Source organism: Elephas maximus, chromosome 7, assembly GCF_024166365.1.
Source record: "Elephas maximus indicus isolate mEleMax1 chromosome 7, mEleMax1 primary haplotype, whole genome shotgun sequence".
Taxonomy (NCBI): Eukaryota; Metazoa; Chordata; class Mammalia; order Proboscidea; family Elephantidae; genus Elephas; species Elephas maximus.
The window spans coordinates 63,852,732-63,877,615 of record NC_064825.1 but is presented as its reverse complement, the minus strand read 5'-3'; the positions used below and the strand labels follow the sequence as shown (position 1 = coordinate 63,877,615).

The following is a 24,884-nucleotide window of genomic DNA, read 5'->3' as shown; positions in this document are numbered from 1 at the left end:
CACCTTTCCACTAAAATTACAAATCTAAATCAATTACTTAATTACACATTTTAAATTGGGATCACAAGGCTAGCCTTTTAGATGTACTAATACATCACGTTCTTCTAAATATTACAAATACTTAAAATACCAACTATTCACAGATTATTTTTAAAGAGTCCAAATATTTAATACTATATATAATTCCGTTCCTTCCCAGGGTTAAAAGACACCAACCATGGAAATGAAGTCATCTCAAGCAAGTTGGAATTTCTATCGCTGAACACTGAGGTTACTTAAAATCAGAGAGACCCCCAGCTAGGTCACAGGATTCCTGCCTACTGCAGATGCTGATGGGCTGTGATGAACCCTACTTAACCAACTGCAGCATTTTGGTTAGCAGCCAAGTGCTTAACCATTGTGCTGCCAAGGCTCCTCATGCCCTCTTAACCCATTGCTGTCCAGTTGGTTCCAACTCCTAGTGACCCTATAGGACCAAGTAGAACTACCCCATAGGGTTTCCAAGGAATGGCTGATGGATTTGAACTGCCAGACTTTTGGTTAGCAGCCAAATGCTTCACTACTGTGACTAGCTAATTTCCTTCACTGCTTTGTTTGATTTGAATTTATTTGACTCATTTAAGACTTAAAAAAAAAAACCCAAAACCAAACCCGTTGCCATTGAGTCAATTCCGACTCATAGCTACCCTGTAGGACAGAGTAAAACTGCCCTATAGAGTTTCCAAAGAGCCTGGTGGACTCAAACTACCAACCTTTTGGTTAGCAGCTGTAGCACTTAACCACTATGCCACCAGGGTTTCCTAAGACTTTTAAAGTAAGTCAATTATGCATACCTCTAAATGCTTTATTTGAGTCGAAAATCAGAACACCAACGGCATACTAATTACGGTAATTAGAATCATGTTTTTTGGTGCCAAGTTATAAGTAAAATGGAGAGTAAAAACATTAGCTTTCATGTCCGTATAACCGAGTGTGAGTCCTGCTCTGCCTGCCACTTAATAGTTGTGTAACTCGCAAAAGTTACTTTGTCTGTCTGTGTCTGAGCTTTCTCATCCAAAAATGGGGCTAACGATAATGGTAACTGATAGGATTATTATGAGGATTAAATAAAATAGTACAAATAAGGCATCCTGTAAAATGCCTCGTATATAGTAAGAGACTAAGGAATGTGGAAAAATGCTATTATTTAGACTTGTAACACTGTGAAGTAGAAAAAACATCTGTTAGATGGGCACATGCTTAATCTGGAACTAGAGAGGCAATTTCTTGAAGAGGTAGAATTTTTTATTATTTAGTATGGTCTGGCTAGGCCATTATCACCTTCTGCATTTGCTATTATGGGCAAAGAGTGGAATAAGCATCTTCTGTACTAGGAGTTTTTAGGACTCTGCACTGTGTGAAAGGAGCCCTGGTGGTGCAGTGGTTAAATGCTCATCTGATAACCAAAAGGTTAGCTGCTCTGCAGGAGAAAGGTGTGACAATCTGCTTCTGTAAAGATTTACAGCCTTGGAAATCCTATGGAACAGTTCTACTCTGTCCTATAGGGTTGCTATGAGTTGGAATCAACTCGACAGTGATGGGTTTTATGGACACCACGTGATAATTGTTGGTTTGTATGTCTGTTTTGCCCACAAGTACTTATTGGCCACTGTGTACAGAGTCCTGTGGCATTTAGGGCACAGAGGTGAAAAGACAGGGCCCTTGCTTTCAAGGAGGTAATAATCTAACGAAGGAGACAGAAAAGTACACAGACTATAATAATACATGCGGTAGGGATGTGAATGGAAGACTGTTTAAAGTTGCAGCAAAGGAGCAATAACTCAGGAAGGCTCAGGGAAAGCTTCACAGAGGAGGGCTTGCCTGTGCTGTCTCTTGAAGGCAGAATCCAGTTTGGCCAGTGGGAGCAACCTGTCTTCAGTTATCTCTGTGCACTAGGACTGGTGGATATCAGTTGCTCACTAAATGTTTTCTGGATGACAAAAATAATGGCACCCAAATGAGTTGCCTGATGAGAGGCAGAGCTGCCACCTATCTCTTGCAAGTCTAGTGAGATACCCAATACCTGAATTTGGATTTCTGGTCTGTGATTTGAGAAGCCATGCTTTGGGATTCTGATTTTTTGGACAGAGCTTTCAGCACTGCCACTTTATCCAGCAGAGTAGGAGCACAGACTTGCTAGAAGGCACATTTTTTTTTTCTGCCAGTCGGGTTTTTAAAGGTAAAATATAGGAGCAGTTGGAGGGCTGGCAGGGGAGATGGGTAGAGGCTGATGAATAAAGAGGTCCGTCTAATATCAGCCCCTCCAGCCAGATGGGGCCACATTGCATGGGGATGAGTCCATTTCCATAAACCTTTGACTGCTGGGCAGAGTCAAGCAGTTGCTGTGTGGAATGGAAGAGCGGCTGTGCCTGGGTTCAGAGTCTGTCCAGCTGGCTTTCAATTCTAATCCCACAATGGAACCTCCCCAGCCTGTACTCCAGCACTGGGGCTCAGAAATAAGGGCAGGGTGTGAGGTGGGCATTTTCTCAGTCAACTAGACTATGCCTCTCATCTCTACAACCCCACAGCCCAACACAGAACCTGAAACAGGCAGGGGGTTAAGTGAATATTGAATAAATATTTCAGTCAGTGAATCCATGAAGACCTCCCATGGTTCTTGCCCAGAGGGAAGACTTTTCTCAATTGTGACATTCCCCTTTCCATTCTTCAGGGTGGAGGTACAAAGCATATTTATCAAGCAATCAGTGGTTGGCAGACACTGTACTGTGCACTCCTACCTGTGTTATCTTTTCTAAACTTGACAAAAGTTTACCTATAAGGTAGGTCATAGTATTCCCATTTTACAGATAAAGTGCTTAGGAAATTTAAGGTCTGAGGTCTTACAGCTTGTGTAAGGATAGGGATTCAAAGTCAGGTTCACCTATCTTTAAAACTTGTTAGCTGCTGTAGCACCTTGCTCAGGGGAAGAGTCCATACTTCCCTGGAATCTCACCTGGAGAGACACCATGGAGAATCTTTGAGGAAAAAGGCAAACCTGCAGTCTGAGCCATCAACAGGTGCAAATCTTTAGTTGACACAGCCACAGCCTAGCTGGGATTCTCCCCAGCAACTCCAGCACCCTGGGAAATGGGCCTGCGTGAAATCTCAGGATCTGAGGAGACTGGCTGGGCAAGGTCTTTGAAAGCTAGTGGTGGGGGACCAGAGCCAAGGTAGGAGTGTGCCGAGCATGCAGTTGCTTAGCCATGCCATGGGGTGGTTGGAGCTGCAGACTGTGCAGAAGGGCTGGATAGTGGCAATGGATCCATTCGCCAATGAGGATATCTACTTGGGGATATTTGCTTGTAAATCTAATTGTAAGTGATCCTAGGTTAAATCCTAGTTGGAAAGTTAGCTACTGAGTCCCAAAGTGATACTTGAAGTAAATATAGCAAGCTTTTTGGGGAGCTGGCATCCCTAAGGAAACCCTGGTGGTGTAGTGGTTGAGTGCTATGGCTGCTAACCAAAAGGTCGGCAATTCGAGTCCACCAGGCGCACCTTAGAAACTCTATCGGGCAGTTCTACTCTGTCCTGTAGGGTCTCTATGAATCGGAATTGACTTGACGGCAATGGGCTTGTTTTTTTTTTGGCATCCCTAAGACTTCCATTTATTGTTGTGTGCTGGCTCTGTCTTCAAAATACTCAGGGCCCCTCTGGTTTTATTTGTTGTTGGGTGGGGAGAGTAGGATTGGAGGGGTAGGGGGATTGAATACTTTCTTTCCCATGCAAGTAAAAGGAACATTATTTATTCTTTCTCTTCCAATGGACTGAAAGACAAATCTGGCTTGGAGACCTTGATTATGAGATCCAGATTCCAAAATCTACTTGTTTAGAGTCTTACTTTTCCAGTTTTCATAGTGGGAGATGAATGGAGATGTGGGTAGAGTCCTGCTCTGGAAGTCACAGCCCCTGTAGCTCATCTGGACTTTAGCACTAATGACTAAGTGATCTCAGACCCTTCCTGGCTTTCACGGCTGGACTTGATGAGCTCCAAGAACACTAAATAACCCCCTTAGCCCCATGCTTTCTGAAGCTAGAGAAGGGCGACAGCATGTCCCTTGCATACGAGTAATGCTGAAAGGGGGAGCAGTCACTGTCCCTCAGTGCGCAGGCCTTGGGGCTTTGGGAAGATCCAAAGAGAAGTAACTGATGCAAGATGCTACAACCTCAGAGTCAGACAGGGAAATTACTCTTAATGAGCAGCTCAGTTGGAGGGGCTCTAATGGCCTGGGGTGAGAGTGGGAAGCAAGGGGTAAGATCCCAGCCATAGGAGCCTGAGAGGTGCAGTGACTGCTGTTTGCTAGTTCCAGGTGCTGAACAGTATGTCCAGCCTTGTGGGGTCTGTTGTGGGCAGTGACCTAAGTCTTCCAGATGGAGGGCAGGTCGCTGAACGGGACTGAGCTGGCTGTGCAGCAGGTGCAGAAGCTGGAGCTCTGGAGCCTTATCATCCGGGTAGCTTTTTTCCTGATGAACCGTTTCCTCACCCTAATTGGCTCTCTAGAGCCCTGGGATTAGCGTTGGCACCTCAGAACAGTACCTGTTACTGGGAGAGCAATCCCCCTGGTAATGGAAAGGAGGCAGGCTGTGGTTTGGGGGTGTGCTTACTGCTACCAGTACTCCTCAGAAGGCTATAGCTAGAACAGATTTGCTGAGGAAAGAAGTTCGAGGTGGCTGTGACTGATGAACAGAGTCTTGGAGGGGCCTCTTGTCTGCAGGAGCTCTCTCAGTAAAGGGGACTAGGAAATGGGAAAATCCCTTACAGTTCATCTCTAGCCCCTCACTGCATGACTGAGGCATAAGGAGGCCAGAAAGGGCTAGAATTTTGGTGCAGACCATATAATTTGTCACCTGCAGAGCCAGAACAAAAACTTGGTTCCCTTGGCTGTTAGTCTAGGGCTTGCCTTGGCTCGAGAGGACCCACAGATAACATAGACCTAGAGTATGATGCTGCCCTTGGTTCTCCCACTGTATCTCTGTACAGGCCCAGTTGGAAATGGGGCCAGTGACCTTGCATGGAATGAGTCAGCGCATCTATCCTTGCATTGACTCTGGCGTTTGGAGGTGAAAGGAGATAGAGGTGCCAGCTGGGTCAGTGAGGGTCATCAGATGAGATGGAGTTGGACTTATCTTACCTGTATCTTCTGCATCCCATTGTGGATACTTTTTTTGCACAGAAAACCTGTTTCACAGCTGGGTGGTTTCCAGGGGCATGAAGGCCACAGACCAGTCACCCGTCTCCAGCTGCAGCCAGTCATGTGGCTCTCATGCTTAGATTCTGACCCTTGGCTCAGATCTGCTGCCTGGCCCTACACCACAGTCCCTGGATCCTCCTGTCTAACCTCAGTTAATTCTATATTCTTTCCTGTGGTGACATTTTTCCTAACTTCACATCACCTACTGCCTCTTTGGGCTACGCTCACAAATCCTCTAGCTTTAGCCTTGATCATGCCTTCAGATTCTGGGCCTGCATTTCTAGCTACCTAAAGGCTCCACATTGCTTGCAGTTCAGAATGGAAACTTTTTAGCACAGTCTTCAAGGTGCTTTCCAATCTGCCCCAAACTAATTTTATAGCCTCATCTCCTGCCATTCGTCTACGTGTTCTAGCCTTACCAATCTTTCCCCAGAGAAGCCTTACACTTTGACATCTGTAATTCTATGTTTATGCTGTTCCCTTCTCCTGAAATGCCCTTTCCTGGTAACTAATATCCTATCCAAACCTGAAGGTCCAGCTCTAATGTGACCCAGTTAATAGAGCTGGAGCACACAAGAATAGGGAGTGGGTTTGAGAACAAGCAGAACCCTCATTACCAGAATTGAGCCCCAGAGAGTGAGGCAGGAACAATTAAAGTAACTGTTGGTTTAGGCCAGGTATCTGCAAACTTTTTCTGTAAAGGGCCAGATAGTACATATTTCTAGCTTTGCAGGTCATATGGTCTGTCACAACATTTTCCACTGTAGTGTGAAAGCAACAATAGACAACACTGAAACAAATGGGCATGACTGTATTTCAGTAAAACTTTATTTACAAAAACGGGCAGACTGTAGTGTGCTGACCTCTGCTTTAGGCCCCTTCTGAGGGAATTGGGTGGAATTGAACCTGTGGGTGGCATCAAGTATGAACATCTATGGAGCAGCCAGACAGGGCCAGAAAGATAGGGGGGGAGGCACTTCCGGGTAGGGAATAGTATTAAACTGAGGCACACAGAGGAGACAGCAGAGCCAATATTAGGAACAGGATGGAGTTCATTTTGGTTGGAATTTGGGGATCTTCCAGACTCTCTTTGGAAAGGAAATTTAGGGCCAAATCGTGAAGGGTCTCAATCAATTTAAGCTATTTTGTAGACATGGCGAGTCATTGAAGTTTTTTTTTTTAATCAATGGAATATAATCTGTATTTTAAAAAAGGCATTCTGACTTGATGAGAAAAATGATGGGAGGAGATGGGATTTAACGTAGGAAGACCTGTCAGGTTATTGCAGTTGTCTGGGCCATTGGTTCCTGATTGCTGGTCCTTGGACCAGTACCGGTCTGGATGCCTAAGAATTACTTGGGAACCTTGTTAAAAAATACAAATAGCTGGTTCCACACTCACACCCACACCCAAGAGATTCGGATTTGATAGATTCAGGATTTCAAACATACCTTCTAGATTTGGGAATCACTGGTCTAGGCAAGGGATGATGAGGCCTAATCTTGAAGAGTATGCATGCTACAGAAAGTGGGGCGCAGGTAAGATAGGATTTGGCAGCTGCCCTATTCCTTCTCCTGTGACCTTTCTCTGTTCATGATAGCCTATCCACGTGACTCCTTTTTTTTTCCACATACTACCGCTACCCACGGCATCCTATTTGGGTCATGTCCTATTCATTCTCTTTGAAACCATTCTTCTCTTTTTCTTCCACTTCCTTGATTTAGAATCCTATTAATACTCAACTGGACAAGCCTACTCTTCACCTGCCTGTTTCCAGTACACCAAGATAATCATAAAGCCAGGTTCTGTCACTTTCCAGAACCTTTTCTGGCTGCCTTTGCCTTTGGTGGTTAAGAGCTCGGCTACTAACCAGAAGGTCGACAGTTCAAATCCACCAGCCGCTCCTTGGAAACCCTATGGTGCAGTTCTACTCTGTCCTATAGGGTCGCTATAAGTCTGCAATGGGGTTTTTTTTTTTTTTTTTTTTTTGGTTGCCTTCAGGCGCTTACTCTCCTGCCAATCTTCCAAGCTCATTTCCTGCCACTCCCCCTTACCCGATTGTGTCGTGCTTTTGAAATCACCCTGTACTTTTAGTCTTGCCCTGTCCTATGTCTTTCCTCCAAATCAACCTTGTTTTTCCTTCCCTTTTTCCTCCCTGCTGTGTATGACCGTGCCTCCCAAGGGTAGGGGTAAGGTTGGGTGCCCTTAAGGGACCCCTCCCAGGACCTTCGTGCATCATAAATGTGTGTCTTCTCCATCTGAAGTACTAATTCTCCACTTGTGATGGACAATTGGTCACTATGGCAACTGACTGTGACGTCACAGGATAAGGACTTCAGGTGAAGTGGCAGGAGCAGGTGAGTGTGTAGGAGACAGATCTTAATGTCTGTCGAAGGCCCCCCACAGCCACCCTCCTTCAGTGCCGGGGCATGGAGGGATGTCTCGGGATCCTGCTGATTTTTTAAATGATGCGGTGAGAGTGTGTGCCTGGCATCTGCGTGCTGCAGCAGTGTGGGGCTGACAGAGTGTGTCAACTTGAGCTCTGGCTGTGCAGGCACCGCTGCCGCGTGAGCCTGTTATTCCATTCTGGATTGCTATTTTGATACCCAGATTGCATCATTCTTCCTACGTATAAACAGGGGGGTCCCCAGGGCCCTGCAGCTACTCACTTCTCCACCAACACTGTTGTTGTGATGAGCTCTATTTAAATGAGCTGCCGGATCGGGGCAGGCTCCAGCCACACATGAGCACTGTCATTTTGGGGAACATGGAGGGCTGAAGGATTTTTGGATCGAGTCCTAAAAAGCTGAGAGTGATGGCCTCCTGAGCTGTGCAGAGGGCGGCAGAGCTAGTTCCTGAAAGTTGAAAATCTCGTTTTCTTCCTTCTGAGCTTCTATTCCAAGGCACCCAGAGGATTAGGAAGGAGATGCAGCTAGGAAGAGAGTCGCCTCTTTGAGGTCTCCCTCTTGCTATTCAGTTTGGGAGAATTACTGCAGAGCCTTCGAGATAAACAGGAGCAGGAGGAGCCAACCAAGCCCTTTCTTGCAGGAGCATCTCAGGTGAGCTGGAGAAACGGAACCCTGGCTAAGGATGCATCAGAAAAAGGAGGAGAGGAGCCAGGCTGCTCCCCCTACCCCACCTAGTACCCAGCTCCCTGAGGCTCAGGCCCTGCAGTCCAGCTGGCTGCAGCATGCAGGGTGGGTGTTCCTGAGTGCTTGGTAAGCACCGTCCTCTGGGACTGTGGTGGTCTCACCTGTCGCTCTTCTGACTTCTCTCACAGGGCAGCAGGGGCCCCAGGTAAGCCTGCTAGCAGCCATGGATAGGAGCAGCAGTCACCTTACGGGTGTCTTGAATGAAAATCTTTCTAGCAAGGATTGGGTGACTGGGAGTGGGTGCAATGAGTTTCTCAAAGGTGATGTTGTTCTGAGTTATGGAGGCTTCAGGGGCTTCTGTGGTGGGGACCTTAGCTGATGCCCCGTAGACTTGGGACTGCCCTTGGGTGGGAGGGCAAGAGTGGTTAGTGATGAAGGCCAGCATGCCAGAGGATACAACCAGGGTGGGTTTTCTTCTTGTGTGTTAACTGACAGAGCCATAGGGAGGTACAATGTCTTACCTGTGGCCACAGAGATCATCAGGACTGCTCAGTGGTCCCAGGTACCCCCTATGTTTTATGAAGGCTATGTGATTTTTGGTTAAGTCCCTCCATCTCTCTGGACCTTCATGTTACAATCTCTATGGTGAGAGAATTGGCTAGATGAATAGTGAAGGTTTGTCCAGCTTTGGTTCTACAGGTGGGAGCTGGCAGGAGAGTATCAGGCTGCTCCAGAGGATGCCACTGCTCTCTCAGGGCCAGAGTTTGAGCCCTAGCTACCAGGTTTCATGGAGCCCTGGACAAAAGCTGTGGAATGAAAGGCTTCCTAACCCTCAGAGGTTTGCTCAGGGCTGAGTTCAGGATTATGCATCTGAGGTGTGGATGTTCCTACCTGGGGGCCTCATCTGGCTCAGTGCCAGCTTTCTGAGCCCTTCTTGGGATTTCTCTCCTACCCAAGCCCCCTAATGCCCAGGTTGCCTTTGCCTTGCTATTCCTGCCTAAAAGGTGGACTCCCCCCAAGCCCCCATCCCTTGTCTTACTGGCTCCTTGGCTCAGCACACCTCTCCAGGCCCAGCAGCAGTTATTGTGAAGCCTGCTCATGGCTGCTACAGTTGAATTGGGAGTTAGGTACGGCAAGACATGTCCTTCAACCTACTGCCAACCTCCAGGGTACCTGGGTATCAGGAGACCTTCTGTCTGTTGGGAATCTGCCCTTTTCTTTTCTTTGCCAGAAAGGATATACATCACAGCTGCAGTCAGAGTCTTTCTTAACTTCTTGGAGCCTCTTTTTAAAACTGGGCAAGTGCTACCACCCCGGCCTTTCTCAGCTGCATGAGACTGGGAACAGAGATCTATCAGGTTCAGCCACAGCATAAGGGGGTGCTCCCTCTAAGGCATTGGCCCTCAAACTTGGCCATACATAGCAATCACCTGGGAAGTTTTAAAAAAAATACTGATACCTAGACCCCATTCCCTAAAATTCTGATTTAATTGGTATGGGATATGGATTGGACATCAGAATGTTTAAAAGTACCCGATGTGATTCATATATGCAGCAAAGTTTGAGAACCATTGTTCTAAAGAATGAAATTGCACCCAGATTTATTTTTTCCTGTTAGAAAAACCCCATTTCATCTCCCTTTTCTCTAAGATTGTATTTCTTAAAACTTTAAGCACAGCTGGCATGGGTCCCAGTTCCCTCTGGATTCCCAGAGTCCAGAGCTGGGTCCAGGACTAGAGTCTGGTCATTATTATGGAATATTCTATTTATTTATAATCATTATCTAGTTATGAAAATAAATCATCTTGTTTATTTACAATTGAATTAGAGAAGAGCATAGCATAGGTGGAAAAGGCATGGGTTTTAGAGGCAGAGAGACTTCAAAGAATATCATGGTTCAAATCATAGTTCTACTCCTGCTTTGTAAGATCTTTTATAGGCGACTAACTTCTCAGAGCCTCGGTTTCTCTAACTGTAAAATGTGGACAATGCCTACTTCTTAGAGATGGCTTGATGACGAAATGAGATAATGTCTGTAAAATGCCTGGGTGCAAGAAGTAGTACTAATCAGGTATAAATTTGTCCCAGACCTTCCAGGGACTAGAAAAGCTGCTTCTGGTGTCAGGGGAACTGAATGTCCTCAGATTTCAGAGCTGTTCTGCACAGTCCCTGAGCCCCCCAGGAGATTCCCTGGTGCCTGTGACCTCTTCATTCTGGAAGCAGAAACCCTACCTTCTCTAAGTATGGTAGTTTGGCCTTTAGGCCCTGGCTTACATTTCTCAGAAATATCAATTTCTGGGTATGAAATAACAGCTTAAGGCTGTTGCTTGAATAATTCAAATATGAAAAAATAATGTATCTAAATATTTTAGGTAATATGTGATTTAAGTAGGTATTTATAACTAAATTCATGTTATATATTGTAAGTAGATATTTGGTTATTTTATATATATCCACAGCCCTGAAAGTTTATATGTTCAAATTGTTTAAAATAAAACTTTTTTTTTAATGCCCTCATTGAAAACTGGGGAATCCTCTTTTAAAAAAAAAGTTCAAGTTTGAAGCAGCTTGATGGGGCTTAGGGAGCTTCCAAGGGAAGAGAAGAGAAGAATTCTGGGCGTTGTGGCACAGAGAGAGCGCATGTCCTCTGTGTCCGTTCTGGGACCCACAGCCTGCCTGGGACCGTGCTTGCACCACTGCGATGATTCTTCATTACTACTGTCTGCTGCAGCCGCCCCTCTTCGGGGGATGATCTTTTAAATCCAGGCCTCCCCTCAGCCATAGCCTGCCCTTTGACTTCCTGACAAGAATGACAGCTAGATTGCAGTTTAACTCCTGTCTCTTCCCATGTTGCTAGAGGAACATTTCTGAAGCCTGTCAGCAATAGGCAGAGGGGAAGGGCTGGATAATCCATACTTCCCTGATATTCCTGTTTCCCTCATTTTAAGGATGTAGAAAGTGAGGTTCAGAGAAAGGGGGTGACTTGCCCAAGGTTACAGTCAGATAGTGCCAGTGCTGGGCCTGAAACTCATATCTCCCAATTCAAAGCCCTTCCAAGCACCCCACCTCTTCTCTGGATCAGACTTGACTCCTTTATCATCCCAGGCTGGCTTTTTTCCATCACCCAGCAAACTTGCAGATGGGTTCTTACTACTTCCAATGGATGTGAGTGCAAGGGATACATATGGAATAGACAAACCCGAAAGAAACATAGTTGTCCAGTCAGCTAAAAATTCTATAATATCTATTAATACCAATTTGGATTGTTTTTGGGTATAGATACATGAGCAGATTTTATAATCAATGTGGTATTTGTTATACTAGAAGGGTATCCAGGGTGCTATAGGAATCCAGAAGAAGGAATGATTAACTCATCCTGGGGGAAATTAAACCCTATGCCTCAAAGGTGAAACATTTGAGCAGGTTTGAAGGGATGAATAGGAGTTATCTGAAAGGGATGGGAGGAAGAAAGAATGTTTCAGAAAGAAGGAACAGTATTTCCAAAGACAGTCATGCAAGGGTTTGGTGTATTCAGGAGATAGCAGACATGTTTGGGACAGCAAGGACAGGGTATATGGCAGATGAAACTAGAGATGAGAATAGATAAGGCCAGCTCGAAAAGGACTTTGAATGCAAAGTTAATGGTTTTGAATTTTAGGGCCAAGAGAGGTAGAGAACGTAAGATGAAGCTTTGTATATCCTGTTTAGTTCTTTCTCTTTTTTCATTCTGCTAATGAAGCTATTACTGTGCCTAATGTTTCAGTATCTGGTACCCAGGATATGGAAGCCTTGTGGAAATCATTTTTAACAATTAGACCAGCATCTCTGTCCTGGAGAAGTCGATGAGGAGGGTCTCCACAGGGACAGCAAAGTAGAAGGGAGAGACAATCACCCAATTCCTGTGATGTTACCATCCATGGAGAGCATCCTTCTCTACCTCTGCCCATTGTTCTTGGCAGGCAGGAGAGTATCCACGAGATTCCAGAGCCAGTTCCGTCGTTAAAGTCCATGGTACTCTGAAGGCTGGGGGAGTTTATCTTGGGGGTGGGTAGTTCGAAGTTATTATTTGACATGACTTTTTGGATTTTGACTTTTCTGGGATATATATGTGTATATATATACATATATATATATATATATATATATATATATATATATATATATATATATCAGTTGGCTTTTGCTGCACAACAAACCATCCCAAAACTTAGTGGTTGAAACAACAACCACTTATTTAGTTTGTGATTCTACAGGTTGGCAGTTTGGGCTGGGATGAGTGGTTTTTCTGGTTGGGCCTGGTCTTGGCTGATCTCGGCTGCTCTCTCTAGTGTCTATGTTCAGCTGGTGGTTCAGCTGTGGCTGGCTGGTTTATGATAGCCTCAGGTGGGATGTCTGAGACAATTGAGGTCTCCTACATGGCCTGTTATTTTCCAGCAGTCTAACCTGGGGATGTTCAGTCTTAGAGTTCTAAGAGAAAGAACAGAATTATACAGAGCCTCTTAAAGTCTAGGCTTGGAACTTGTTCAGTGTCACTTTTGCTGCCTTCTGTTGGCCAAAGCAAGTCACAAGGCCAGCTTAGATTCAAGAGGTAGAGGATAGACTTCACCTTTTGGTGGGGGGATTACACAAAGGCATGGATGCAGGAAGGGGAAGAATTTTTAAATCTACCACTCAAGCTATCTGACTTTCTTGATAGTTGGGGTTATCGCTTTACCATGACTAGGATATGAATAATCTTTTGAATTCAAAGTCAACGTTTGTGGTGGATCATGTGCTTTCATAAGCATTATCTAATTTAATCCTCAAAGCAACTCTTAGTTTTCCTTTCTATTGTACATATGCAGAAACTGGGGCACAGAGGAGTTAAGTCATGTTAGATGATTTGCCCAAGATCATAGGATAGTAAACCTGGTATTTGGACTTACGTTTGTCTGTCTGTAAGTCCAGAGCAAGTGCCATTGCATCATTCTTTTCTATTTTGATTAGATGAGGCAGGGAAGATGGAGGGTGATACAGTTGCATTCACTGCCACAGCCAGCCCCTTTCCAGGTCGTCCTCATCCCTGGGCACAGGCATCTTGCTCTGCTCAGGAGGCTCACTTCCTTGTTTCCCATGGACTTACTACTTCTAGGGTTGGGCCTGACGAGTCACTATAGTGTTCAGGGGACAATTCCTTACTAATTAGCCCTTTACTAACTGATGTATAGCTCAGAAGCCCACTAGGCTGAGAAATATATTGGGGTCTTGCGTTTCCCTGAGTACAGGGTGTGTGTGTATGGATGGAAGGAGAGGTAGTCCTAGATGTGTGCAAGTGAACCATGCATACATGTAGTACACCAAACATAGACTAGGTGGAGAAGCCCAGCAGGTGATCTCTGAGCCCCAGGGTAAGACTGATTGGCATTAGCTATACCAAGGGAAAAACACCTTCTAGATGAACAGGTAGAGAGAGGCCTTGCTCTTTTCTGGCTAGAGTCTGCTGGAAGCCCATGGAGTTTGAGATTTTTAGAGCAGTCCTACCACATGGTACTCTGAATGGCTGGAGTTGTACCCTGAACTAAACTGAGCATCTGGAGCTTGGCCAGTGGTGGGAGCTGGGCTCTCAGAGCTGTGGAATTAGGGGTGGGAGCAGCAGGAAGGCATCTAATTATCAGAATCAGAGCAGGATTGGGCCTGCCATGGCTTATGGGGAGGGGAAGAAGGTAGGACCAGGCAAGGACAAGGATGTGAGGAGGCCACCGAGGCTTTAAGGCAGGCTCTTAAAGGTATTTTTTTTTTTCTTAAAGGTATGGTCATGTCTAGAATACCTAGGTGGTAAGTATAGGTTATGAAATCAACATAGCTTATTTTGGCACAGTGGATATAAGTACATACCCTTTTGCTGTATATTAGAAAGCCTCATGTCTAGGCCCTATGTATAGTCTGCCATGTTGCTATGACTCTGCTATCTTTTTTTTGTTGTTGTTGTTTCTCACAGAGCTCATTTCCTGTCCTGGGTGTAAGCGAGTATACCTTACCAGGGATGTAACTGAACATTTTTTTCTGCAGTACTTTCCTACTGGGCAACCCAAGATGGCCAGGGTAAGTTGGGATAAGGAAAGAAGCAGTTGAGCCCTTTCAGAAATCTGTGGGACCTTTGTCCATAGTCTATTTATCCACCCATCTCTCCATCTGACTTTTTACCCCTCCATCAGTTTGCCAAATCACTCACCCACCCATCCACTCATCCATCCATCCACCCACCCGTCTGTCCATCCACCCGCCCGCCCCTCCCTTCCTCCTTCCCTCCATCCTATCCAGAAGAGAAACAAAATATTTGAGTTGGGGAAAGCAAAGTGGGGGTTATCTCTTAAGGGAAAATTGCTGTCCTGTTTTTCCTTGTGTCAGTGCTTTGAGCAGATGGCAAAGTCACCTGTTTTTAATGTATCTAGGTGTTTTCCCCTTCTTACAGTTCTTACTGACAAATACAAGTACTGAGCTTTTATTTCCATTTTTCCTTTTTTATTTCCTTTATTTTCAGCATCCTGGATTAAACAGGCTCATCGATCTTGCGTAATTTAACAACTGATACCCTTTTCCTGAAATTTCACATTATATACTGACTGGTACTTCTTTGGTTGGTCTCTCTGTTAGAGTATCCTTGCCATGGCGTTTTATTCATTCGCTCATTTACTTATTCCTATATCTAATTCTTATTGAATGTCTGGCATGTGCCAAGCATTGATGCTGGGTGCTTGGGAGACAGAGACTCGTGTTCTCTCACCTCAAGGAACTCAATTTAATTAGTAAAACTTGTGTTTCTCCCCTTCACCTCTGCAGTAGATTTGTCAGAGGACAAAGTTGTCAGAATCCACATCAGTTTGTTGGCCTGTGTGATTTAGGTGAATGCGTGGAGTTATGCATTTGGTAGCAAGGAGTATGAGTGGAGCCTTCCAGTCATTCTGTGTTTTATTACATGCATTAAAGTCAAAAGAAAAAAGAAACATATGATCATTAGGCCTGCTTACTTTGACTCTCCATGCCTCTCAAACACTATGTATGATATGCCTTTGGAGCTTGGTTTCAAATGGCCAGCTGGCTCTGTGAATGAGTCATGACTTAATATCAGTGGTTTTCAGACTCTGTAGCTATAGTTCTTCTTCAGGTGAGCCTTATGTCAAAGCCCACAAGCTAAAACAGATGAACTGCCCTGGTTGAAATGGTGCAGTTGGCCACAGTAGTCTGCCCTTTTAACCCCTGCTATGCCTGGGGTGATTCCCAAGCACAGCTTGAAAGCCACTGTGGGCAAGCTTGGATACCTTTCTGACTGCCCCTGAAGACAAAACGGACACCCGAATTTCATCTCTATCTTCTGCTTCACCCTCCTGACACCTCATTTTCTAGACACAACCAGCTGCCGAGTGTGCTTTTACCTCCAGGCTTTTGCATATGTTTTCTTTTTTCCAGATTTCCCTTCCACCTTCTCAGTGTAGTTTGTTCCTACTCATTCTAAGCATCACCTCATCTGAGAATTCTTCCCTGACACCCCTCGGGCTGGGTTACGTGTCCTTTTTTGGTTCTTTCTTCTATCATGGCACTTCACACACACATTCTTCCATTCATTCACCCATCGGACATTTATTAAGTTTTCTCTGTGAGCAGAATATGTGCTTCCTACCCTTGAGGATTACTGGCGTTATCTCAGTTTTAAAGTTGGAGATTGGAAGTTTAGACAAGCTTACTTAGTGACAGACCAGAGACTGAAATCTAGCCCTTTAGTTTCCAAAGGCTGTGCTCTTTCTCTGACCCTATTTTACTTTCCCACAGATTTGGTAGTTATGCTATGGTCTTGTAAGCCTTTGAGTTTTTTTTTTTTTTTTTTGCCATGCCAGACACAAGGAAAAAATTTGAAGAGAACTGCAGAATCTCTTCAGGATTTCTTATGCGTCAGAGAGTGTGTAGGCCTTGCAGGTGAGCCACTCTCAATAGGAGGTCTCTGACGTCAGTGAGTGATGCTAGCCAACTCCCCTGCTCCCAAATCCTAAGGGGTTAGCAGTCACCTGCCACCCATGGAAGGCAGGACTCTTAGCAAAGCAGAAGCCCCAAATAGTTAGCTGCTGTCTTCTCTAGAGACAGGAAGGAAAGGTGGCTTTTTACGACACCCCCATCGGCTAGTAGAGATTGTATGGATAGGACCATCTTATCAAGTGGCATATATAGGTTGTATTATATATAATGTATTTAGTTGATAACAGCATCAGGTAGTGTAGTTTGAGGGGGATGACGTTTGATCCCAACCTAATGATACACCTGAAAATTATATTACCCAGCTTTCCCCAGAGCTCCTCTTCTGATGTCTTAACGTCATCACTGGCAAGATATTTGCTGACCAAATCAATTAACAAAGGAGAGGATTAGGTACTCTCAGGCCAGGCATACCCCAGTGATAGAAACACAGCTCTGAAAGTTGGTCTTGAGAAACAGTTTTAATTCTCATGGAATCCAGATTTCTAGGTTCCGTGGAGGTTGCGGTGACCCACCCAAGCTATTGCCCTGAGTTGATCTTTGAATCGAGTCTTGAGAAAAATCGTTTCCTAAAAGTTACCTATAAGTCAAACAATGTCTTGTCTTGAGAATTGTGCTCTTTTGAAGAATTACGCATGTGCAGTTTCAACAGAAACGCCAAGGTCAGACTAGAGCGATGTTTTAGGGTAAATCAGTTAATTATTTTAGTTGTTCTTCAAGACCATGCTGTATGGAATCCTTCATGACCATAAATTGTTTTTTTTATCAGTTCTATTCCAGCCCTTTTTCCATGGCAGTGTATAATTACTAGTGAAAAGATCTTTGGAAATTCTTTCTTGTTTGGAACACTTTTGACTCCCTACTTGACATGTTACCCCAATTTGTGAATCTTACATTACATAAACTTCAGACAGTTTCTGTTATTGGCTTAATATGATTTTTAACAGTCTGTACTTGTTCTTTCTTGGCTGTATTTGATCATCTTTCTATGTACCACCTCTTTTAGGGCTTCCTCCTTTCTATAAGCACGTTGAGTTTTCTACTTTTGCGTATGTTTTTCCTCTCCTGCAACATTGTCTGCCTGGTAAACTTCTACTTGTCATGGAATATCTAACTCAGTTGTCACCTCTTTGTGAAGCCTCTCCTGGCCATCCCTAGACTGAGCTCAAGGGAACTTCCCTTTGTTTCCTTAGCACTAGGTGCATCCTGTTATCACTGCATTACCCATTTATGTGTGCTGCCCTGGCTAGGCTGTGGGTGCCCGGAAGGCAGATCTCTGGCTTATGCATCTAGGCATCCTCAGGCTCAACATAGGACCAAGGCAGCCACTGTTCTTTAGTCACAGGTATGCTTTCCCCCACAAGCCCCCACATGCTACTCACAGGCAGCTCTCCAGAACTGACTGCCCTCTAAAATAGTTGAGGAAGAGCCCTACAGGACCCCAGTCTCCAGAGCACTTGTGCCTTTATAGGCAGGCCCAAATGAGGATATTGTCAGTAACTCTAGAACTCTCTGCTTCCAGAACTGCTCAGAATGCAAGGAGAAGAGGGCAGCTCACATCCTCTGCACCTACTGCAACCGCTGGCTGTGCAGTTCCTGCACTGAGGAACACCGGCACGGCCCCGCCCCAGGGGACCCACTCTTCCCCCGGGCCCAGAAGCGATCTCCAGGTACCACATCCCATCTCACCAGCAGCTCACAGGCTCAAAAGTGGTTGGAACTCTAAAGCTTCTGGAGAAGAGCTCTCTGACTTTGTTTTCCTGCTGGGTTTGAGGGTGGGGTACTCAGAGCCTATCCCAAAGGGAGAAAGTTTCCTACAGAGTCCAAGGGGTGTAAGGCTCTCTCTGTGAGGGTGGGTGAATTTGGGTGAGAAGTGCAGGGAGGAACAGTTTTGAATTATCATGGAAGCTAGCTGAGTTCCTTCTCTTTTACCTCTATTTAGAGCAATCATGCCTCACTTCTATTTAGTTACTTGATTAATTAAGCAGCCTGGATGGGTACACATCCATTTCTCCATCCAGCACCATCTGTTTTAAATGACAGTCTTCTTGAAAGTCTTTTCCTAAGGCCCTTGAACTATGGGAGGGGTTTCAACTTGTCCAAAGTGTAGGAGCTAGCATTCATGACCCATGTGTCCATAGCCTGGGACCTGGCGAGTCTGGGTGGCTGGTTTCAGCCCCATCATAACAGAATTCTGGTCAGTGAGGAGACTTAGGTTGAATTTTGGAGGATTGCTTGTTCTTCAGGAGATCCACATGCAGCAGTATTAAGCACCTTCCCCAGCCTCTGGCAGGCGGTGGGATGCCTGGGACATGATGGTAGTTTTCTCTGGGCAGCCGGACACATCTAGCCAGTCAAAGGCTGTATTCCTCTTTGTGCCTCTGGAACCTCACTGGGCTAGCGAGAGGCATCGTCTGTTTGCATCATCTTTCCTCCAAGTTCTGTGTCTCCCCCGTGCCCGCTGAGGTCTGAGGGCTACTCAGTGGAGCTTAACTGGGAGGCCCACCTGAGCTATGGAAGCTCATTTTCTCCCTCTTCTCTGGCAGGAGTGAATGGTGGTTCTGGGGACTTCGCTTTGTACTGCCCTCTACACACACAGGAAGTGCTCAAACTGTTCTGCGAGACCTGTGATGTGCTCACATGCCATAGCTGCCTCATGGTGGAACACAAGGAACACAGGTGGGGATGGCTGACTGGCTACCTGAAGGGGACTTGGGAGGGCTCTGGACTCTACTTATGAGAGGTCTGGGCTCCCAGCACATCAAAATTCTGTCCCTGCCCAAGCCAACCTACAGCTCCTGGGCTGATCTGAAGTTTTTCTCTGCTTATGTTGTTGGGCTTCTTTAGAGGAGGCCTAATGGGCCAAGAGCCTGCAGTGTCTCTCATTTTCCATGCCTGTAATCACAGAATCACAGCCCCCATGGGCCTGGCTAAGACATGCACTGTGGGGATCCCTGCTTGGCTAGCATACTCAGGCTGGGATGCAGACCTCCTCAGCATTTTTTCTGCCTCCTCCCCTAGGTGCAGACATCTTGAAGAAGTTTTGCAAAACCAGAGGATGCTTCTGGAAAGTGTGACTACACAGGTGGCACATAAGAAATCTAATCTACAGACATCTGCAAAGCAGATTGAGGACAGGTAGCACAGACCACCTCCTTGCCAGTGCTGGGAATGCTGTTTCCTCACATCATAGGTCCCAGTACCAGGCCATCAGGTGTAGGGCTTATGAAGAGAACATGCAGTTAAGCAGATGTGGGCAAATGTCCTAGTAGGTGAATGTCCTGGCCTTAGAGGTCCCAGGGCCAGTGAGGGGGTCTTAAGATCATCACTTGGTTACTGAGGCCAAGCTTAAAAAAAAAAAAAAAGCTTAGGATAATTAGAGTAAGTCTGGGCCAAAGCACTTGCCTTCAGCAAGTGATCATGAACTAGCTAGAGGTCGGTGGCTGAGAACAAGGGCACAAAGCAGATATTGGGGAAGAAATTGCTGTTAATTATGAGGGTACAGTAGAGCCCTGGTGGTGCAGTGATTAAGCATTCGGCTGATATCAAAGGTCAGCAGTTGGAATCCACCAGCTTCTCCTTAGAACCCATATGGGGCGGTTCTACTCTGTCTTGTAAGGTTGCTTTGAGTTGAAATTGACTCTACGGCAACGGGTTTGGCTTTTTTTTTTTTTTTTAGTAGACCAGTGGCAATCTGCCCTTTGTCACTCCCTTCTACTGTTTCTTATGTAATCTACAAATGACATGATATTGTTTGTATTTTAGACAGGACGAGGAATAAGTAAGTACTGAGAACTTATGTGCGAGGCACTCAGTTGGTCATTATACATACATTACTTTGTTCAAATCTTACAATTCTTGGAGGCAAGAGTTATCTCCAGGAGACAGAGGGTCAAAGAAATTAGGTGACTTGCCTGAGATCACACAGCTAGTCAGTGAGCTGGGCTTAGAAGTTAGATCTGTGTGACGTCAAAGCCCATTTACTTTTTTTTTTTCTCTTATAACAGCTTCTTTGGTATGTTAACTTACATACCATAAAACTCCTTTATGTGCACAACTCAATGTTTTTTAGTATATCCACAGAGTTGTGCAGCTATCGCCACTGTCTAGTTTTCGAACATTTTCATTGCCCCCAAAGAAACTCATACACATTTGCAGTCACTCTCCATTCCCCCAACATCCTCAGGTCATGGCAGCCACTAATCTCCTTTGTTCCTGCCCATGCCTTTATTTAAGACAACAAATTATGTGAAATCATGTGCATACTCGCTCTTTCTGACCTTGTTTCTACTGCTGTGTGAACGGGTAAGCTGCTGGGTTGACCTGGAGGTGGACTTGAGGTTTACCTAGAGAAAACTAATTAGGCCATTGACCAACTTAGATTAAGTGGGCTGGTTGTGCGAGGATGAGTCTCTTCTCTCTCCTTGGTGTCTGCCAGGCCCTGATCTCAACATGCAGCTTCCAAGTTGCTGGCTCTTATGTCTGCTGTCTCTAGGCCCCCAGTAGGCCTGGAGTAAAGGACTCACCTTACTGTGTTCCACTCTGTTTACAGGATTTTTGAAGTGAAGCATCAGCACAGGAAGGTGGAAAACCAGATCAAAATGGCCAAAATGGTTCTGATTAATGAGCTGAACAAACAGGCCAATGGACTCATAGAGGAGTTGGAGGTATATGTGGACAGATGGATCAGATGGATGGGTTCCATGCTTTCCCTGGGCCAGAAACCAGGCACATATCAAACTAGTCCCTGGGCCCACAGCAGCCTGGGCTAGAATTCATATGTGCAATTCCTTAGCTCTCTGCTGCTCCCTATATCTTAAAATGCCTTGTCTCGTTTTGGGGAGGTAGTTCATTAAGGGCTGGAAAATCAGTTCAAACTCCCATCAATGCAGTTGTTCTTCTTAGGCACTGGTTTCCTGGGCCATGCAAGGTCATAGCCTTGGAAGAGAGAACCATGAAACAACCCACCTTCTTCAGCAAGTTATGCCCAAGAGATGTTGACATTCATTCATTTCCTCCTTCACTTGTCACTTGTTCCATGTTTGCCCTATAAAATCTACCCACACTCCTTCCCTTCCACCCACCACCCCTGCCTATGGCAGCACTCTCAGTCCTGCTGTCCCCTTTCAGGGGCGCTGAGTCATCTGATTCAGTCAGTATTCATATTGACACACAACAGGCCACCTAAACAGGTAGACTGCAATATAAGAACAGGGTCAGAGACTCTGTCTTCTCTGTACCCAGGGCATTACTAATGAGAGGAAGCAGAAGCTGGAGCAGCAGCTACAGAGCATCATGGTTCTCAACCGTCAGTTTGAGCATGTGCAGAATTTCATCAATTGGGCTGTCTGCAGCAAAACCAGCGTCCCTTTCCTTTTCAGCAAAGAGCTGGTAAGAGGAACCTCAAACTCATCAGCCTGTACTTGCAGCTGACCACCTCTGTCCTAGGGTCAGTGAAGCTGTCCCTGGAAGTGCCTTTCTTTAGAATGGAGGGAGTAAGATAGCAGCCATCCTTCAAGTTCAGTCACTGCTCTTGACTGCTACATCTTTTACCAGATGCTGTAGTACAAAGGATCCAGGTGCTGAAATAGCCCTCCCTTCGCCCCAGGTAATTCACCTGGGAAAGTCATGTCTCAGGTCATGGATTCAGACATTATCCTATCAGTGTGCTGTATATCCAATAGAAAGTTATTGGGGCTTGAATGGTATGGTTGTGTTGGGGACTAAGTGGAAAGGAGGAGTGTTAAGGATGATGCTGAAGCTTTGATCTTGGGAGGACGATGATGCCCAGGGGAAGGAGCAAGATCTCAGAGATGTCGGTGGGGTTTATATTTGGATATGCTGAATCTAAGATTCCTGTAGGTCATTTGAGAGGAGATGTCTAAAAGTTATTTTGATAGATGAGCCTGGAAGTAAGAAGAAAGATTAGGGTTGGAGATAGAGATTGGAGGGAGTCACTGGGATATTGTTGGTATCATCTTGGAAGTGTATATGGAGGAAGAAGAGAAGAACAAGCCTGGAACCCAGAGAAATACTGTCATTTTCAGCACAGATAGCAGATGAGGATGAGTGAAAAGCAACAGTCAGAGGTCGGAGGAGAAATACGAGAGTGTGGTGTACAGGAACTAACAGTTTCAAATTTCAAGTGGTCAGTGTTGTCAGTTCTATGTAGATGAAAGGATATGAGTAGTGAAGAGAAGCCTTGAGATCTGGGAATCAGAAAATCCCTGGTAATTTTTTGAAAGATGCTCCAGTAAAGTAGAAGAGTCAAAAGACAGAATGAGGGGACTGAGGATGGAGGTAAGGAGGTAGAGACAGAAATGAAATGAAGGGAAACAGGAGGGTAGCTTGAGAAGGGGAAAACTTTTTTTTAAAGTATGGAAAACACTTGGACACATGTATATCAGGGAAGACATTGAAGATAGATGTGTGGCAGGAGGAGGTGGAATCTAGAGTGAGTGTGTTGACCTTAAACACAAGAGACACTCCCTTCGTCTGAGATAGGAGGACAGGAAGGTATCAGTATAATACAGATAAGTTTGAAGGTAGAGGGATAAAAGTTGATAGGAGTTTGTTCTTTATGTATCTGTGAAGTAGGAGGTGAGAATGAAAAGATAAGGCATTAGTAAGTGACATTGAGGAGATGTGCAGATTTTAAATAGTCATTAAGGACAGTGGAAGAAGAGGCTTACCAGTGACAAGAAGAAGGACTGAGGGGTGCCCCTGAAGCAGCCTCAGATAACATGGCTTTGGGATGGATGGGTTGACCTAAGTTTAGGAAATGGTGAGGTAGAGGGAATTAGGATACTGGTGATATTGTTATTGAAAATGATGGGAAGTTGAGAAAGCTCTATGGACTGCTGGAGTAGAGCTTTGAGAATTCAGTGAGGCTGAAGAGCACACTTTGAAAGCAAGAGCTAGTTATGATCAGGGAGTAGGTTGTTGGAGTTTAAGGTCTCATAGGTAGAACTGTTGTAAATGATGATGGGGTCTAGGTATGGTGACTGAACTGCAAATAGAGGTGAAGGTGATTGATATGAAAGAGATCAAGGAAGTAAGAGGCCAAGATGTTGGTTGGTACACTAGTTACCCAGATGACGGTAGGGTAAATTGGACACTTGTCAAAGTCCTAGTTAAGTGGTAAATTGAGTGATAGGAGATAGATGAGATCAGTGAGGGCGGAAGAGGGAAAGTGAGTAGGAAGGAAGGGTATTTTACATGGGGGTGGAAGAGTAGCAAAAGGAGCTCAGAGAATGTGTGCCCACTTACAGGCTTTAAAATTCAGGTTACGGAAGAATGAACAGAACACCCTAAAGTGGGCTGCCAGAGAAGTGATGTCCTGAGGGAGAATTACAAATCATTTGAGGTCTAGAGGAGATAAGGATGTAAGGGTTCCAGAAGCCTTGATGGGGGTCAGCTATGGGAGAATGGGGGGATGAATGGTGAATGGAAGGTATTAAAGTACAAGGAAATGAGCATATGAGGGAAGAGCAGAGGCTAAAGGGCCATGACTTTGAGCTCTTCAACCTGTCCGAAGGGTGAGGGATGGGGAGTTGTCATTCAGGCACAGGATGCTCAAAGAAATGACCTTTGGTGCTGTTGTCAGATTGTATTTCAGATGCAGAGATTGCTGGAAACAAGTTGTAACACAGATCCCGGTTCCCCTTGGAGTATCAGATTCACCTGGGAGCCTAACTTCTGGACCAAGCAGCTGGCTTCCCTTGGTGAGCTGGGGCCCACTGGGTGGGCTTTAATGTAATTGCTAAGAATGAATATAGAACATCTGCTTAGCTTACTGGGTAGGTCAGTGTATGCCCAAGAGAAGGCACTCCCTGAGACTTCCGGTGGTCATGGAGTCATCCAGCAAACCCCCTTTTTTTTTGGTGGTGGGGGGAAGAGGAAGTGTTAGATAGCAATAGCAATACAGGACTTTGTAACAGGACTAGTTGAAATCTGAGCTTCCCATTTTGCTTGAATGTCCCTCTTACCTCGGTTTCATTTCTGGAGAGGAGAAAGTGACTTGCTCTCCAGAATACTGCATGGTAGTGTAGATGAACCTGAGTCTCTGTGGTCATACAAGGGTATACATGTGTGTGGCACAGTTTGGGGTATCTCAGCAAAAGTGAGACGTGTGTGTGTGTGTGTATGCATGTGTTACATACATTCTTTGGAGTTGAAATGTGAGCAGATAATCCATGACTTTGTGCATTTTTCTTTCTTGCTGCAATAATTTGCTGGCATTCAGTATTTAGGCAGAATGCAGACAACTCAAGTTGTGGCTATGTTGAGAATCCAGTGATAGGTTTGTTAAACTAATGGCCAACTGCTGCCTTCACTTGGAGCTGTCAATCTCTTTGAAAGTTTGTCGAACTTGGCAAAGTGATGAATAATGTTTAGGTTTGTTCTTTGCTTCCATCTCCCCTTTGATTAATTCATCCTACCTTTGGTGGGCACTTGTGCTGGGTTAGGTCCCATGCTGGGCACTAAGTAACCAAAGGCAAATAAGACGCACCTCTTCCCCTCAAGGAGCTCAGTCTTCCCCCAAGTAAACCTCATAAAA

The 24,884-nt window shown here is 45.2% G+C and overlaps 1 protein-coding gene across 6 annotated transcripts in view; it reads left to right on the top strand.

Annotated features, from left to right (window-relative positions):
- TRIM66 (tripartite motif containing 66) overlaps positions 1 to 24,884 on the top strand; it is a 60,270-nt gene that overhangs the window by 11,336 nt on the left and 24,050 nt on the right. For 2 of the 6 annotated variants that reach the window (XM_049890498.1, XM_049890497.1), the window contains 7 exons: positions 14,298 to 14,401; positions 17,847 to 17,994; positions 18,871 to 19,003; positions 19,346 to 19,462; positions 20,877 to 20,991; positions 21,569 to 21,715; positions 23,931 to 24,048. In XM_049890498.1, the coding sequence (XP_049746455.1) occupies positions 14,298 to 14,401; positions 17,847 to 17,994; positions 18,871 to 19,003; positions 19,346 to 19,462; positions 20,877 to 20,991; positions 21,569 to 21,715; positions 23,931 to 24,048 (882 nt within the window). Of the gene's footprint in view, positions 1 to 7,234; positions 8,426 to 14,297; positions 14,402 to 17,846; positions 17,995 to 18,870; positions 19,004 to 19,345; positions 19,463 to 20,876; positions 20,992 to 21,568; positions 21,716 to 23,930; positions 24,049 to 24,884 lie in introns of those variants that run through there. The other 4 variants (XM_049890500.1, XM_049890502.1, XM_049890501.1 and 1 more) reach the window with 4 other exon arrangements.